At 29.9% G+C, this 17291-nt stretch overlaps 1 protein-coding gene and 1 pseudogene across 1 annotated transcript; both read left to right on the top strand.

Moving 5' to 3' along the window:
- The first annotated feature begins 892 nt into the window (after positions 1-892).
- On the top strand, positions 893-2233 carry LOC120087860 (dof zinc finger protein DOF3.2-like). The gene is made up of 2 exons (XM_039044825.2): positions 893-1190; positions 1307-2233. The coding sequence occupies exons 1-2, from the start codon at positions 1164-1166 to the stop codon at positions 2081-2083; spliced, it is 804 nt and encodes a 267-aa protein (XP_038900753.2). The 5' UTR covers positions 893-1163; the 3' UTR covers positions 2084-2233.
- Positions 2234-5174: 2941 nt separating this feature from the next.
- On the top strand, positions 5175-6957 carry LOC150033106 (uncharacterized; annotated as a pseudogene).
- The last annotated feature ends 10334 nt before the right edge of the window (positions 6958-17291 follow it).

Raw genomic sequence — 17291 nt, 5'->3', positions numbered from 1 at the left:
ACAATTCTCGATATAAAGAGAGATAATTATTCTTAATAAAATTGATAGTAAAACTTTTGAACTTTGCCATTTAAATCATTATTGATAGTTTGTCTAACTTTCCTCACACAAGACAAAAGCTGTTGAAATCAACATCATTATTTATTATCCTTAATTAACTCTTGCTTACGATTAGAGAGTTACACACAAATTATCTTTAATCTCACATTTTCACATATTAACTAACCAAAACAAATTTGCCAGTCAGAAATTAGCAAAGTGACTAAAGAAATTGTTGAACTAAACTTTTAGAAAATTATGTAAATTTCTCCGGTATGCACAAATATTCTTAAAATATTCATTGATATTTAAAATATAGAATTTAAATATAAACCTAACTTAATTAATTAATATATTAGCAAAATTGATAATTAACATAATATTCTTTTCTAGAGGTTGGAGGTTCGATTCTTTATCACGTAATTATACCAAAAAAAAAAACAAAACTAATTAATACAGTATAATCATGAGACTAGAAAGCTATTAAACTAAAGATACTAATATTTTTGTTGTAGGGGAATATGAAGATGATATTGTCTGAGATAGAGAGAATTCTTTCCAGGATTGGATATATAATTCAGACATAGATATATGATATTATATTTATTATGTAATCTTTGTGGGTTGATTTTTATAAATATAAATATATTTTTTTATGGGAGTAGGAAAAGGACAAATATAGGCACAGGCGTTGGGGTTTGGTTTGGTGGCTAATGGACCAGTTAAGGGTCACAGAGGTTTTTGGCTATGAATTGCCGGTGATTAATGGAGCCGTATAGGGTCCACTAAATAGTTGCATTCCACGCCACAAAGGGGACCCATTAAAAGACAATTCTGGGTTACTGTGCCTTTCACCTTCGCTTCATTTCAAACCGTTTGCAGACCAGAAAACTGATATCGAGACAGTAATGATGAGATCAGGCTGCCTTTGCCTTTCCTCTTTGCCTTAGAAATTTCTTAACTTACAAATCTCTATCTCTCTCTCTTCCCTATTGCTTCTATCCCCTCTATATATCTCCCTGCTTTACCCCATCCTCAACAAACCCCCCCCCCCCTCTCTCTCTCTCTCTAGCTAAGACAAGTCTCTGTCTTCAACCTCATCATCCATTCTGCTGGTTTTATGAATGGATCATTCAAGTGGAAAACACCAAGTAAGGATATGACAGTTTCTTCTTATGATTTGATTACATTATACATTTTTTTCAGACCCAAATTCTCAAGATGTTACTTTCTTAATTAACTCTTAATTTGTTTAATCTTACTTCAGGAAACAACTCAAGCCCAGCCATTGGAGAATATGTTGGCTATCACATGTCCAAAAGTACAGCAAGAAAACAGAAAGCCAATGAGGCCACAACCAGAGCAAGCTCTGAGATGCCCAAGATGTGATTCAACTAATACCAAGTTCTGTTACTACAATAACTATAGTCTTTCTCAGCCAAGATACTTTTGTAAGTCCTGTAGAAGGTATTGGACTAAAGGGGGTACTCTAAGAAATGTTCCTGTGGGTGGTGGCTGTAGGAAGAACAAAAGACCATCACCTTCTACTTCATCTTCTTCATCTCCTTCTTCGAAGAGATCGCATGATCAAGCTGGCAATTCTAGCCGTTTAATGCTCACTGATACCCATCTTCCATCTTTAGCCTTCGAGTCTACTGATCTAAGTTTGGCATTTGCTAAGCTCCAACATCAATCAAATGGGCAGATGGGTTTTTTTGATACAACTCACAACAACTTTCAGAATTTGTACTCTGGGTTTGGAACTGGGAGCTCTGGGGAGGTTGAAAATGGTGGATTTCCTCATTTTGAACATTATAACAGCAGTGGTGTTGCATCTACAGCCACTGCTACAGCAATGAAGCAAGAGTTGGTTGGCAATGGAGATCAAAATAATATGGTTCTGTTGGGATTTCCTTGGCAATTCAACAATAATGGAGATGGAAATTACGTGGGTGAGCTTGATGCTGGAAGAGAGAGCTGGAATTTTAATGGAAATGGAATAGCTTCATCTTGGCATGGACTTGTCAACAGCCCTCTAATGTAAGGACTTGGAGTGGATTTATGGTTTTTGACAGAGAACTAAACAAAGTACTTGAATTTCCCTGTAATATTTTGATCATACCAAAACTATGATCTAGTTATCAGTGTTCTGGTTAGAGAAAGCAAAGTCAAACTTAGATAAGCTCTTTTTTCACTTGTTTATCTGTTCATTCTAATGTGAATTTTTGGAGATCTTGATTACCTGATAAGTCAAGAACATTTCAAACTTTTCTAATGCGTTTCCAACTAATACAGTTTCACACCGCCCATGGGTTTAGTTACATTGTTTATAAGAAACGCATTTTATTCAAAAAAAAAAAAAAAAACGTTTTACTAGAATTTAGTGACCCTTACAAACAAACAAAAAACCTTCCGTGAGTGTTAGGTACAGATAAACGGATATGAGATTAATTTTAAAATCTCACTTTTATATAATTCTAATATATAAACAGAGTCATTTCCAATTTACTCCAATACAATTCGTTTCCACGACATTCTCTTCTGTTTATAACAATCTCATTTTTAAATAAATCTAAAAATTTAGGATCATGAGTTAAAATAAATTTAATATTATATTATTAAATTAAATATAAATTTAATGTTAATCTAAGAGAAATTTAAGTTAAACAGGAAAAAAAAAAAAGCAATAATTAAAATGTCTTGAAACTATGTCCAAACTGAAGATGACATTTCATAGTCTGGGTAGTAGTCTGAACACTGGGTAAGTACTAAAAGGGTGGCTGCTACAGAACTTTGCATTTTTAATAAGTGATGTTTTCAAGATATTCCGCCATGATTGCTTCTATAGTTTATCTCTATATTCCCTCAAATCAAACCCCAATATTAAAACCAGCCTAGGAGCACTATTATTTTATAATAATTCACGAGGGAGATCAAGGGAGGAGTTGGGGTCTATTTTCGATCCAAATGGGTTAGAATTTCAGTAAGAATAAGCGCCGATTTCGGGGTAGATATTTTCTCCAAGATTGCAGACAAATCCAAGGGAGAAGATTTGAGGTTTAGAGAATAGTCAACAGTTGGGGATTTGAAAATTAAATACGCGTGCATGAAAATGTTATGTATTCTCGATGGGGGCATTTTGTCAAACAGATTGTGTGCAATATTAAAAACAATGACTTACAGAGATGTTCGGCGGACAGTGACATAGCCATTGGAGAAGGGCTGCTGCTATTGCTGTACAAAGACAAATTACGGAATCTTCCAAGTTCCAAGTGAGGCTGAGGCTGAGGCTTTTTTAGCCTATTCAGATTGAACCGAGAAAGGATCTGCTGAGTCTATACAGCCCTATTTTAACGCTAATAAAATGACAAAGTTTTCGAGAATTGTATTCACATGAAAGCAAGCTGATTCCGTTCAATGCCCCGTTCTGATATCGGGTTTCGCATTTTTTATTTTTACCAGTTAAATTAGTAAGAAATTTTGTAACCATTTATGAATGTTCTAATGGATAACATTTCGTTTTTTTTTTAAAAAAAAAAATTAAGCGTATTTTTTCTCTTATTTTTTATGATTTGAATCTTTCTTAAGTTTAATGGTGAAATTTTTAGTCGAATTCCAAAAACAAAAATTAAATTTTAGGAAATTTGTATCAAATAATATAAATGGGAAAAAAATCTGATCATATATACCACATTTTAAATATTTGCTAATATAGCAAATATTGACCGGTGAAACTATTATTTTTTCCAGAATTCCAAATTTACTCTCTCTTTTCCTTTATTAACTTTCCTTTTTCACATTGCCATTCGTGAATGCTTTCCTTTTTCTTTGTGAAACATCGATGAATCAGTCTCCATGAAATCCCATTCGTGAAACTCTTTGATACATCGATCAATTCCAATTCGTGAAGCTCCGTGATACTTTGATCAATTTCAATTTGTGGGTTCGTTTTTCTTTTTTCGATTTCATCTTTGATTGGGAGTTTTTTTTTTTCTTTTAGCGTTCTTGTTTTTTTTATTCTGTTTTTCAAATTTTTCCTCGATTTCTTCAGGTCCTTTTCTTTCTCTCTTTCTCGAGAACCTAATGATATTTTGAGTTTTGATTGATTAATTAAGTTAGAGCTTGCATTCTTTACTGTTTCATTTGATACTTTATATTCTTTCTATAAACATATCAGTGTATTTTGATGTTTGATATTTTTAGGTTTGATATTACAGTTACCTTGAATTTTTGTTTGTCATTTATGATTTTTTGCTATAATGTATTAACTTAGGGTTTAGAAGCTACTGTCATCAATTGGAAGATATCGGTGGCTATCATTGATAATGTCTATCACTGATAGAATATATGTGATTGCTATCATTTTTTATTTGTTCATTATTTTTTATTGATATCCATTGAAAGACATGCCTAGTTTTAGATTGGTATCAATGATATTGATAGATTTATATTTGCTTTTGATAGCTATTAGAACCTATTGATATTGTTATTCAAGAGTTTTTGTTTTTTACAAATCTACTAGAGATTTATTAGATTTTGTTATGAATGAGGTTCAAAATATAGTTCAAATTCGTGAAGGTAAGGATATAGCTTGGTTTTTGGCTTTAGTTAAGGAACACAATACACAACATCCTTTGGTTGCTCATGCCAGTAGTTCATGTTTGGAAGTGTCTTCTAATGTTGTTTCTAGTGGAGTTGAGAATTATTTGTCTACTGTTCCTTCTTCTAAATCTATGATTGATGATGGTGATTTCCAAGTGATTATGGATACACATATTGCTCGTGATTTGAAAGAAAAAGATGTGTTTACTAGTAAAGAGATTTTATCAAATTGTTTTTACTTGATAGTGGTTAAGAAGAATTTTGAATTTAAGACTATAACGTCAAATTCAAGAGCAATTGTGTCTCGATGTGTTCAACATGGTTGTCAGTGGTATGTGAGGGCATCCTGTTACAAGCGGAGTGTTTTGTGGATGCTTAGGAAGTTTATTGATATTCATGTTTGTTCTATAAAAAATATTCAAACTTGTCATAGGCAAGCTTCTTCGTCCTTAATAGCTGAATGTTTGAGAAATGATTTTAGATTTAGTTCTTCTCATACTTCAACTCCTAGTGATATTGTGAATAAAGTCCGTAAGGAATTTGGAGTAACGATTAGCTATTATAAAGCACGGAGGGCAAAAGAGAAAATAATGAAGTCTTTGAAAGGCGATGCACGCGAATCATATGCTTTGATTCCAAAGTTTTTGATGAAGTTAGAAGAAAAGAATCCAGGTTTCTTGTTTCTGACTTATTATATGATCTATCAATGATAGCTCCTATTACTGATTGGAGTCTATCACTGATATCTTCTATCATTGATAACATGAAAATAATGGAAGCTATTAGTAATGGACTGCAACTAATGATTGAAGCTATTGGTGGTAGGCATCAATTAATTATATACCTTAATTTGTAATCTGGCTTAATTGTTTATTTTCTTCTTTTAGGTACATACACTGCCTATGAAGCTCACATAAATGGGCATTTTAAGTATTTTTATATAGCTATTTGAGCATCAATTGAGGGTTGGAAGCATTGTAGGCCTAATATATCAGTTGATGGGACGTTCTTGAAATGTAAATACACTGGGATTCTTTTGACGGCTTCAACAATTGACAGTAACAATCAAATTTTTCCTCTTGCTTTTAATATTGTTGACTCTGAAAATGATAGCATCATGGAGATGATTTTTTGAGAATTTAAAGAAAAATTTGGTGAACGAGAAGGATTAGTCATTATTTCTTATCAGCATTTTAGCATTCCGAAAGGTGTTATGAATGTTTTTCCAAATGTTGAGTATTGTATTTGTCTACGACATCTTTTGCAAAATATGAAGTTGATTTATAAGGATTCTTTAATTGACGGGATATATTATAGTTGTGCAAAAGCTTATACAATTGATAAGTTCAAGTTTTATATGTAATGGATTGGATCAATATATCCTACAATTCGAGAATATCTCAGTAAAGTTGGTTTTGAGAAGTGGTCACGTGCACATTCTAGGAGAAGAAGGTATAATATGATGACTACTAATATTTCAGAGTGCTTGAATAATATTTTGAAAGAGCTTAGGGAGTTCCCCGTTGCATCATTACTTGATTATATTAGAGAAATACTTCAAAATTGGTTTTGTGAAAAAGGTCAATCAACATTATCTATGAAGACTGTTTTGACTAGCTGGGCGGAGTCTGAGTTGCGAGAGCAACACAGCCAATCAAGAAGCTTCAAGGTACAACTACCTTAACTATTAGAAAATATCATTAATAACATGTTATTAGTGATAGAAACTGATAGTTTTTGTTTTCACTCATATTTTTTGTTTTCAATAATAGCTTGAAAATATTTAATCAGGTAGGGTAGTATCACTTACATTTTCGTTTATTTTTTAGTTTTCATTGACATTCCATTAGTTCACCTAGTTGATTATATTTCATTGACTGTTTTATTTTTCAGGTTGATCCTATTAACAATGAAGAATATAAAGTAGTTGATGGAGACAATCACTTTTTGGTAAATTTGGCCAATAAATCGTGCAGTTGTCGTGTTTGGGATTTGGTGGAGATTCCATGTGCTCATGCTTGTGCTGTTATTCGTGGGCTAAATTTAGATATATATACTTTTGTGTCAGACTACTATTTTTCTAATACATTGTTATGAACCTATAAAGGATCAGTTTATCCTATAGGAAATCATTCTGATTGGAGATCTGTTGATGTTGGTGTGAATGTATTACCTCCAATAGTTAAACTTCCAGCTGAACGACCATGTAAACAAAGAATATTATCAATTGGTGAAAAGAAAAGGAGCTCGAAGTATAGTCGATGTCATCACCGTGGCCATAATTGTAGGACATGCAAATTACCACCAGTTGTTTAATGAAGAAGCTTGATTTGTAATTGATGTTTGTAATGAAGAAGCTTGTTTTGTAATTGATGTTTGTCATCAATTTATCAATGATAGTGAGACAGCCGATGTTTTTTTTTACCAATTTATCAATTAGATTGTAGTTTTTGCTTGTTGTCATCAATTTAACCATTAGATAGTAAAACAATTTGTTATTGATGTTTGTCATAAATATATTAGAGACCTTGTTACTAATGTTTTGTTAGTGGAAAAGACTTTGTTTGTTGATATATCCATTCTTTAGTCAATATGATACTTTTATTTATGAAGCTTTCGTTTTTCTTTAGCCATAACAATTGAAAGAAATAATATCAAGCTATCTGTAATAGCTTCTGTCAGCAATTAATGCAATGAATTCAAAAGCATCAAAACTTCTTTTGTTAAATAACTATACTGAAAGATAAACATTTTTGCAGATAATCCATCAATGATAAATTATATCACTGATAGCATGTCTATTACTGATATCATACTATCAGTGATAGAAGTTGTGCAGCTTGTGTTTAAAGTTTGATCAACCCAACATCCTGTTGTTAAATAGCTCCAAAATAGCTTCTGTCAGCAATTAATGCAATGAATTCAAAAGCATCAAAACTTTTTTTGTTAAATAACTATACTAAAAGATAAACATTTTTGCAGAAAATCCATTAATGATAGATTCTACCACTGATAGCATGTCTATTATTGATACAATACTATTAGTGATAGAAGCTATGCAGCTTGTGTTTAAAGTTTGATCAGCACAATAACCTGTTGAAGAACACTAAGGGACCGTTTGGATTATGGTTTTCTCAATGCCTGAAAATTATATATCTGGGAATAAAATTACTGGGAATCAAGGATGACTATATTTGGTTGTGCATGGAAAAACATTGCATGGGAATAGTATGTGTGGGAATTAAAGATAATTATATTTGGTTGTATAAGAAATGTGTTTGGTGTTGCATGGGAATTAGGGGTGTTCAAAAAAATCGAAATCCCGAAAAAATCGAGCAACCCAACCTAACCCAACTGGTTTGGGTTGGTTAAAAAAAATTGGTTTAGGTTGGGTTTTTTTTTTTTCCTTAATGAACCCAAATAGGTCGGTTCGGTTCTCGGGTTCGTAGGAAAACCGTTCAGTTCGAACCGAACCGACCCAGAGACTAAACGATCGCTTAACAAGTCCAAACGATTGTTCACAAAATACTATACGATCGCTTAAATTATCTACACGATTGCTGAATAACAAAATGCTATACGATCGCCTACCCAATACTAGACGATCGCATACAAAATGTTACACGATCGCTGAGCTCGACTATATGATCGCTTAGCTCTGCTATACGAACGCTGAGTAACAAAATACTATACGATCGCCTACCAAATACTATACTATCGTCTACCAAATGCTACACGATCATTGAGCTCGGCTACATGATCACTTAGCTCTACTATACGATTGTTGAGTAACAAAATGCTATACGATCGCCTACCCAATGCTATACGATTGTCTATCAAATGCTACACGATCGCTGAGTAACTAGGAATTGGGCGGCACTCAAAGTAGAGAGATGAGTTTTCACGGTTGGAAGGAAGGAAAATGGTGGTAAGAAGGGAATAAGAAATGAAAACCCGCACTTCTCAATAGGTATACAATTCCTTCATTTGTGTGGGTAAAAGATACCTAGGAATTGCCTTTTCCAAGATAAATAAACAAAGCCCACCAACCAAACATGGGCTTTGTAAGCTCATTCCCATTCCCACCCTCTTTTCCCTCCAACAAAACAACCCCTAAAATAAATTGAAAGTTGCAACTATATCAATCACATTTATGAAGGATTCATATTGATTTAATCTAACTATCATTGATCTTGTAAAATAACAATGTAATTTCCAAAATCATAACAATCACTGTCTATTATCCAAAATAATTTCCAATCTAATTTCGAATCTAACTATCACTGATCTTGTAAAATAACATTCTAATTTTCAAAAGCATAACAATTAGTCTCTAACTATCACAGAAGCCTATCTATTGTAAAAAAACAACAATCATCATCATCAAACAGAAGTCTATCTATTTTCAATAAACAAGTCTATCTATTGTCAATCATAGTTGTGATATTTTTAAATCAAAGCTTGGAGCGTCGTCATTCCATCTTGAAGAATGCCTTGTAACTTTGCTTGGAGACACCTTGGTAGATACATTTAGAGAGACCTTCTTTTTGTCTTTCTTTTGTTTTTTTGTGTTCTCTAAAATTTTCTTGGTTGGTTCTGCTTGCCTTTTTGGTCTCTTGTTGTCCTCCATATTTTCGACGACAACCTTTGGTTTATATTATTTTGGACTATTTTTAAGAGTCTTTTCAATAACCTGAAATCATAGAATCAAGTATAACATGACATCTATCAATGTGCTATTAGTATCAGTCAAGTAAATAAAGTTTCCTATTATTTATACTATCATTGATAGCTTGTCATCACTCATAGTTGGTTATTAGTGATTTCAGATATCACCGATAGCATGCTAATCTTATAATTAAGATAATCAATCACTCAATAGTTACATTTTTTTTTTCGTCATATCTTCTTTATCTACATTCTCTTCCTCTTCTTTATCTTTATCCCCTTTTTCTTCTTGATCTTCCTCTTCATCTTCAGGATCATCTTGCAATTGTTCTTACTGGTCATTCTCTTGAACACCCTTTTCTTGAGCCTCCTTGTCCTTAGCAGTTTCAACTTTAGTCTGCATGCATATATCATTTATGTTATTGTACTTCTTTACAGAAAAAGAAAATCACAAGTTTTACCTCTAGAACTTCCAAACTTGCATCTAAAAGCTCCAAACTAGATGATGGCGCTTTGTTCTTCTCAAGAGATTCTTGAGATTGCTTTTCACCATCTTCTTCTTTTTGTGGAAGTTTATCACTGATAGCTTCTTTTATGTAATCCAATATATCAAGAATCTCCTTGTGCTTTTCATTGATGCCCTTCTTAATATCTTCTTGTCCTTTTTTTAATTCTTCAATTCCTTCTTGTAATGATGCAATTCTTCTTCCGGTTGACATTTGTTTTCCTTCTTTTTCTTTTTCAATATCCATTTCCCTAGTTTCCAGCTCTGCAAAAAGGGCATAATAGTTTGATTGCAATTCTTGTTCAGTTGGAACCAATGAAGCAATAGTAAACTATAAAAGTTAATAAAGATGTTAATGATACAACTAATTTATAGAAATAATCACTAATTTCAAGCTATCACTGATTGCTTCTATGTACAATAACATGCTATCAATGATAGAAGATATCACAATAGTTCCAAATGACTGATAGAAACTATCACTGATAGTGGTATCTTCTATGTCATAAAAGTTGAAACATCAGTTATAGTTTCTATCATTTGATAGCATGCTAATAATATATATAAATAAAGGAAATAACAGTGATAAAAGACTTACACCAGTTGCTTTGAAAATATTGTTGTTGATATGTTGCCAATCATTAGGTTATTGAGATTCCCATTGAGTAAGTCTAGGTCCATCACTTTTTATTCTTCGTGCAAATCTAATAGTTAGTTCAAAGGAAATCCTTGGAGGAAAATGGAAGATGACTTATTGATGACAACCTTCTTAAAAAACTCTACAGTTAGTTCAAAGGAATCCTTGCCCCATGGATAAGATCTAAACTTTTCTTCATCATCCAATATTTTTAGATGCTTCCAACTTACTGTGTTATGTCCTTGTGTAGGAATTAAGAAGCTTTCTAAAAAATACAAGTGTGCAAATTTGACCTTTATATCAATGAGTATATTGGCATCAGAACCTAACAAATTAAAAGTAGGTTGGAGCTCTCTTCTTATAATTTTCGTATTTGTCTTGAAAAAGAAATTCCTAATTATGTTGTCCATTGATTCCTGTTCACTATAGATACCATCTACAGAGTAATCATCACAATTTAAACATGTTACTAAACAAAAATCCTTGAGGCCAAATTCTGAAATATGTCATTCTAAATTAAAGACCAAGATATTTTGTTTGGTAGTTGTGCATTGCCTTCTAAGGTGTGATATGAGTTGGTTGGGCACCCTTTTCATTTTCATATTTAAGAAGTGCCCAAAAGAACATTCTCTAAATAGTTGGAGTGATTGCTCATCTCATTTTTCTATGTTAGACAGGACTTCTAAACTTAGGAAGGAGCTGACTTTTAATGGGTTTGTCCATTCACTTTATGGAACAATTAATACATTTTCCTGTATATATAACAATAACCTAAATGTAAGAAAAAAGCAACCACAAATCTATATAAATTTATAAAATATCATTAGATTGTGGACCTTGATCTTCTTCTGTTTTTTTTTTTTCCCCAAATGTTGATCTTTCCAATGTTTTTCTATTTCCTTTCTCTATTTATCCTAAAAAGAACATGTGGAACCATTACATTCATATCAATGATAATACCCTATTAGAGATATCACTTAAAGATGCTATCAATTACATTCTCGTAATGTTGTACTCTAGTGAAACTATCAGTGATAGATACTATTAGTGATAGAAATAAAAGAGTATCACTGATAGCAATAATAGTGATAGATAATTTTCCTATAAATAAACAATCATCAAATCACAGTACAGGAAACTAAATTAGCATCAATGATAGCATCAGTGATAATTTGTTGATAGATAAATCCATCAACAAACTATCAATGAACTATCAACATATTCCCTGAAGCATCAGTGATAACTTCTATCACTAATAAATAACTAAATTAGCATAATATTCATTGAAACATCAACAAATCAAAATCAAATGTAGTATAATAAACTTCACATAATTAGCAATCAAACACAGCCAACAATAAACTATCAATATATTCACTGAAAAATTAGCAAATCTTAATCAGCATATCAACAAATATCAAGAAATAAACTTCCCATTCTATCAACAAACTATCAACGAATTATCAACATATTCCTTGAAGCATCAGTGGTAACTTCTATCACTAATAAATAATTAAATTAGCATAATATTCACTGAAACATCAGCAAATTACAACGAAACACAATACAATAATCTTCACATAATTAGCAATCAAACATAGTCAACAATAAACTATCAACATATTCCTCGAAAAATCAGCAAATCACAATCTATATTACAAATAATCTTCACATAATCAACATTTTGATGACTATTAGTCTATGATGACTAAGCTGTGATGACCAAAATGCATAATAAAATACTGAATGAAACACCTAAAAAAGATGGAGAATGCATGTAGTCCTAATTTGAAATAACTATTTATCTTCTTCTATAAACTGTCAATGGAAGAAGAACGAAGCCCTACGTTTTCGAATTTTTTCTATCACTGATGAAGAGATGAAGAAAGGAAAAAGAAGAAACGAAGAAGAACAACGTACCTTTTGAAGTTTGGAGCGAAATCGATGGGGAAGAAGATGACACTGTCAGAATGGAAGAAGACGACACTGTCAAAATCGAAAGAAGACGACATTGTCGGAGCTCGAAATAAGGTTGGAAGCGTTTTCCAGAAAGAAGTGTTTTTCGCAGTTTTTCACTGAAGAAGAAGAAGGGTCGAAAAAAGATGGGTCAAACGGTTTTACATGGGTCATGTCCATTTTAGTCTTTTCCTTTTTCTGGGCCTAAATCATTAATATAAAAAATATATATTTGCAAATACTTTTATCTTCCTACATAAATTCCAATATTTATTGTAAAATAAATATTCATGCAACTCCCCCTAATTAGTTTATTGGTTTACCTGGACAAAAACTCCCATTAAATTTTAGGGACAGTTGCAAATATAGACATTAGACCGAAAGTATTAGCAGATATAATATAATGTAAAAAAATTGTAAATATGACCAAATTTAAATAGTCTATCATTGATAGACCATATTATTACTAAGAGTCTATGAGTGATAGACCATATCACTTGTAAGAGTCTATCAACGATAGAAGACTTGTCTATATTTGCAATTTTTTTAATTGATATCATACACTTGGTTATTATTCTTAAAAATGCTACCAATTACAATTACCCAATTAATTATGGACTGAATAGGATTATGAGCTACCATGTCTAAAGTGTTGATTGTTAAATAATAAAAAGTAACATTTAATTTTGATGAAAATTCTTATAATGAGAATTAAATTGTTAAAAATTTCAAAATACAAGAACTAAATTATAACATACTAAAGTTTATAGATTAAATTGTTAGTTTCATAAAAATCTGGATTAAATTGTTATATAAATCAAGGTTGAGAGGCTAAATTGTTACTTCTATAAAAATTTAGGACCAACAATATTTTTAACCTAAAATTTACAATTTAATTCATGAAATTTCATTTTAAATAATTTAAGTTCTGCATTTTAAATTTAATTTGTGAATTTTAGAATGCAATAATTTAAATTTTGTACTTCAAAATCTGAAACAATTTGGTCTTCACCCTTAAAAAGTTCATCAAAAGTAAATCTCTCTTTTTATCAAGTGTTTGTAGTTTATAAATTCTTTTTTTGTCCTTAATATATCGGTCATTTATTTATATATATGTAAGAAATTCCATTAATTTTTATTATTTTTCACGTGTTATACTAAATTATTACAAAGAGTAAAGTACACAAATAAAAGTATAACAAAATTAAGAGGTTGAAGCTAAAATTATTACAAACTAAAATTTAAAGACTAAATTGTTAGTTTCATAGAATATTTAACCTAGAAAAACTTTATACTACTTTTTAATATTGTTTTATTCTAATTTTTTTCTTGAATGAATTTTATTTTAATTTTGGTTAAAAAATACTTTTGACCCTTAACTTTCATGTAAGTAACAATTTAGTCATTGAATTTTGGTTTATATCGATTGAGTTCATATACTTTCAATTTTGTAACAATTTAGTCCCTGAACTTTAGTATGCTACAAGTTAGTCCTCGTACTTTCTAAATTATAATAATTTAGTCCCTAACCTTAAAAAACCATCAAAATTAGAAGTCAATTTTTCATACTTTATGATGTAATTTTTGTAAAATATTAAGTCTCTAATTAGTTTAACGGTTTATTTATGCATGAAATTTCATTAAACCTTAACACTAATTTTTACAATAGAAACTAAATTGTTACAAATTTTAAAGTTCGGGGACTAGATTATTATATAGTAAAGTTCAAGAACTAAATTGTTACAAAATTAAAAGTATAAGGACTAAATCGTTATGAAACAAAGTTCAGGAACTCAATTGTTACTTATATAAAAGAATATGGACTAAAAGTGATATTTAACCTTCAAATACATACGTAGTGTTTGTTGTCTAAATCAAATGAAACTACAAAACCTTGAACTTAACTGCCTAAGATACTATATCTTTAATTATAGTTCGAATTCCTATCTCAAAGAAAACCATAGTTTGAATCTCCATTGAAACATGTTGTTCAACTAAAAAAATAATATTTTTTTTATTTTAAAAAAATAATGGTGTCAATCAAAGCATAGTCTAGAACCAAAATGAACATAGTTCAACTAGCATAGTGTTGATATTATCAACCTCGAGGTCAAATATTTATTTCTCTCACCCTTTGTATTAATCAATACCTTCGGAAAGGAAAAAAAAGCAAGTATAAAAAAGAAATCAGCTAGTTCCTTACTTAAGAACAAATTATAATTAAGGATCAAACATAAATTAATCATGGTCGCCAAAAATTAAATCAATACATTATTTAAAAGAAATACTGCCGAACAGAAAAGTAAATCAAATATTTCCTAACACAAGAACAAACCCCAAAAATAAATGTTAGGATTATTAGAGCTCTTTTGTGAGACATCGTAAAATAGTCTTTTGAATCAATTTGCACAAAACTCGTGATTTCAAAGTGAAGAACTTAACTAAAAGAAATCGAGGGATAACATTTTAGGGGCCGTTTGTTTTTTTGTTTAAATATAGATAATCTAAATCTTTAGATGACGGTAAGCTGTAATTATAGATAGTGTCAAAGATCCTTAGATAATAATTGAGAATATTTGGAAATGTTCTTAAATTTACACAATGTTTCAAGAATATCATTACCTCTATTCACTAATTCATAATCAATTTAATAAAACTTGAACTTATATATCATATTTATTTTTATTAATTTGAATTTCTTGTTAAATTAATATAAATTTTTTTAGGTAAATTTAATATAGTTTATACTATTTGTATATGTTTTTTTTTTCTCAACAATATAATACGTATTGATTTAAGTTTTTTTTTAATTAAATAAACGTTAATTAAAATTTTAATTTGAATATCTTCCTAAAAAACAAAAACAACTATGTTTTAACAAAAACAGAGCAATATATAGTTAACAATATTTCTTTCAATTACAAAATGTAAATAAAGAATAGTGAAATGAAGAGGGTAAAAAAAAAAAAAAAAAACAAAACAAAACAAAAAAATCCTCAGTTATCCATAAAATATATGTTTTAAGAATGTCTTACATTAACACAAAGTGAACATGATCATATATATGACTATGTTCATTTTTAAAAATCTTGGATTCCGACGAAACAAACAACTCCAAAATTTTAACATAAATGTTAGGAATATATCGGTACATTTTATTTTTATTTAGATGCTTAAGTTTCAATACAACACTTTTTTACCCATTGAGTTTTAGTTTTTAAATATATATGTTTACCTCTTGTTAGGATCATCTGTGTTAATTTTCTATTAATTAATGTAAAATAATTATGATGCGTATTTTTCAATGTTATAACATTGACTAAATTTTTTTTTTTCAAAAAAAAAAATCAATTATAAGTAAATTGAATAATTTAAATTAATTATTTAAAAGTAAATGTAAATGACTAAAAGTTTGACATTAGTTAAAGTTCAAGGGTAAATGTAAGAATCTTGCAGCCTACGGATCAAATAAAATCTAAATTCAAAAATCAAAAGTAAAAATGTTAGGTTTCGTTGGATAACTATTTTGTTTTTTTATTTTTTTTAAATTAAGTCTATGAACACTACTTCCATCTCCAAATTTCTTTTTTTGTCATCTACTTTTTACCAATGGTTTAAAAAACGAAGCCAAATTTTCAAAATTAAAAAAGTAGCTTTCAAAATTTGTTTTTGTTTTTTAATTTTGGCAAAAAATTCAACCATTATACTTAAGAAATATGCAAATTATTTTAAGAAATGTGGATGAAATATGCTTAATTTTCAAAAAACAAAAATAAAAACCAAAAGGTTACCAAATAGAGCCTTAGTTTTTTGTTTTTTATTTTTGAAAATTAAGCCTATTTTACTACCGCCTCCAAATTTCTTTTTTTATTGTCTACTTTTTACCAAAGATTTAAAAAAACAAGCCAAATGTTGAAAACTAAAAAAAGTTAGCTTTTAAACGCTTATTTTAAAAACTTCTTTTTCTTTTTGAAATTTAGCAAAAAAAATCAACCATTATACTTAAGAAATATGCAAATGATGGTAAGAAAATTGGAGGAAATAAGCTTAATTATCAAAAATCAAATACCAAAAACAAAATGATTACTAAATGGGAGGCCTTAGTTTTTGATTTTTTGTTTTTGAAATTAAACCTATAGACATTACTTCCACCTCTAAATTTCTTCTTTTGTTATCTACTTTTTACCAATAATTTAAAAGAACCAAGCTGATTTTTAAAAACACAAAAAAAAAAAAAAAAAAAAAAATTAAAAGCTTGTTTCTGTTTTTGAAATTTGACTAAAAATTCAATTATTGTACCTAAGAATGTAAATCCTTATAAGAAATAGAGATAAAATATGCTTAGTTTTCACAAATCAAAAACAAAAAATAAATAGTTACCAAATAGGATCATAACATTTTGAAATCTATAGACATAATCAAAACTAAACTTAAAATTCATGAACAAGTTCTAACATTTTAGAGCCTAGGATCAAAATAAAAAGAAGACCAAGAAGATGATACTTACACCTAAATATTATAAATATAGTTTTACTAAAATATTTATTCTAGAAGAATGGAAAATATAATTCAAATATGCTCTCAATTAATCCTTTTACTTTTATTCATCCTATAATTCCCAACTGCGTAGGGTTGGCAACCAAACTTCTTGTCCATTGAAGAATGGGAGAAAGAGATGGCTAATAAAGGAAAATAATAATAATAATAATAATGTTGGGATTTGAATATATACATTGGTATCCAAATAATGTTTTCTCTAAAATCCATAACCAGTTCTCTTGTGGCTACTACTTTCTTTGGATTCGGTTTTGATTCAAAACTTCGTCCCCTTGGGCCTGGCTGCGTTTCATTCAAACATGATGGTGACAGTTTACCATATTCCTA

This window comes from Benincasa hispida, chromosome 10 (assembly GCF_027475165.1).
Source record: "Benincasa hispida cultivar pf3 chromosome 10, pf3_genome.v1.1, whole genome shotgun sequence".
NCBI classification, from domain to species: Eukaryota; Viridiplantae; Streptophyta; class Magnoliopsida; order Cucurbitales; family Cucurbitaceae; genus Benincasa; species Benincasa hispida.
This window is presented reverse-complemented; position numbering and strand designations above follow the sequence as displayed.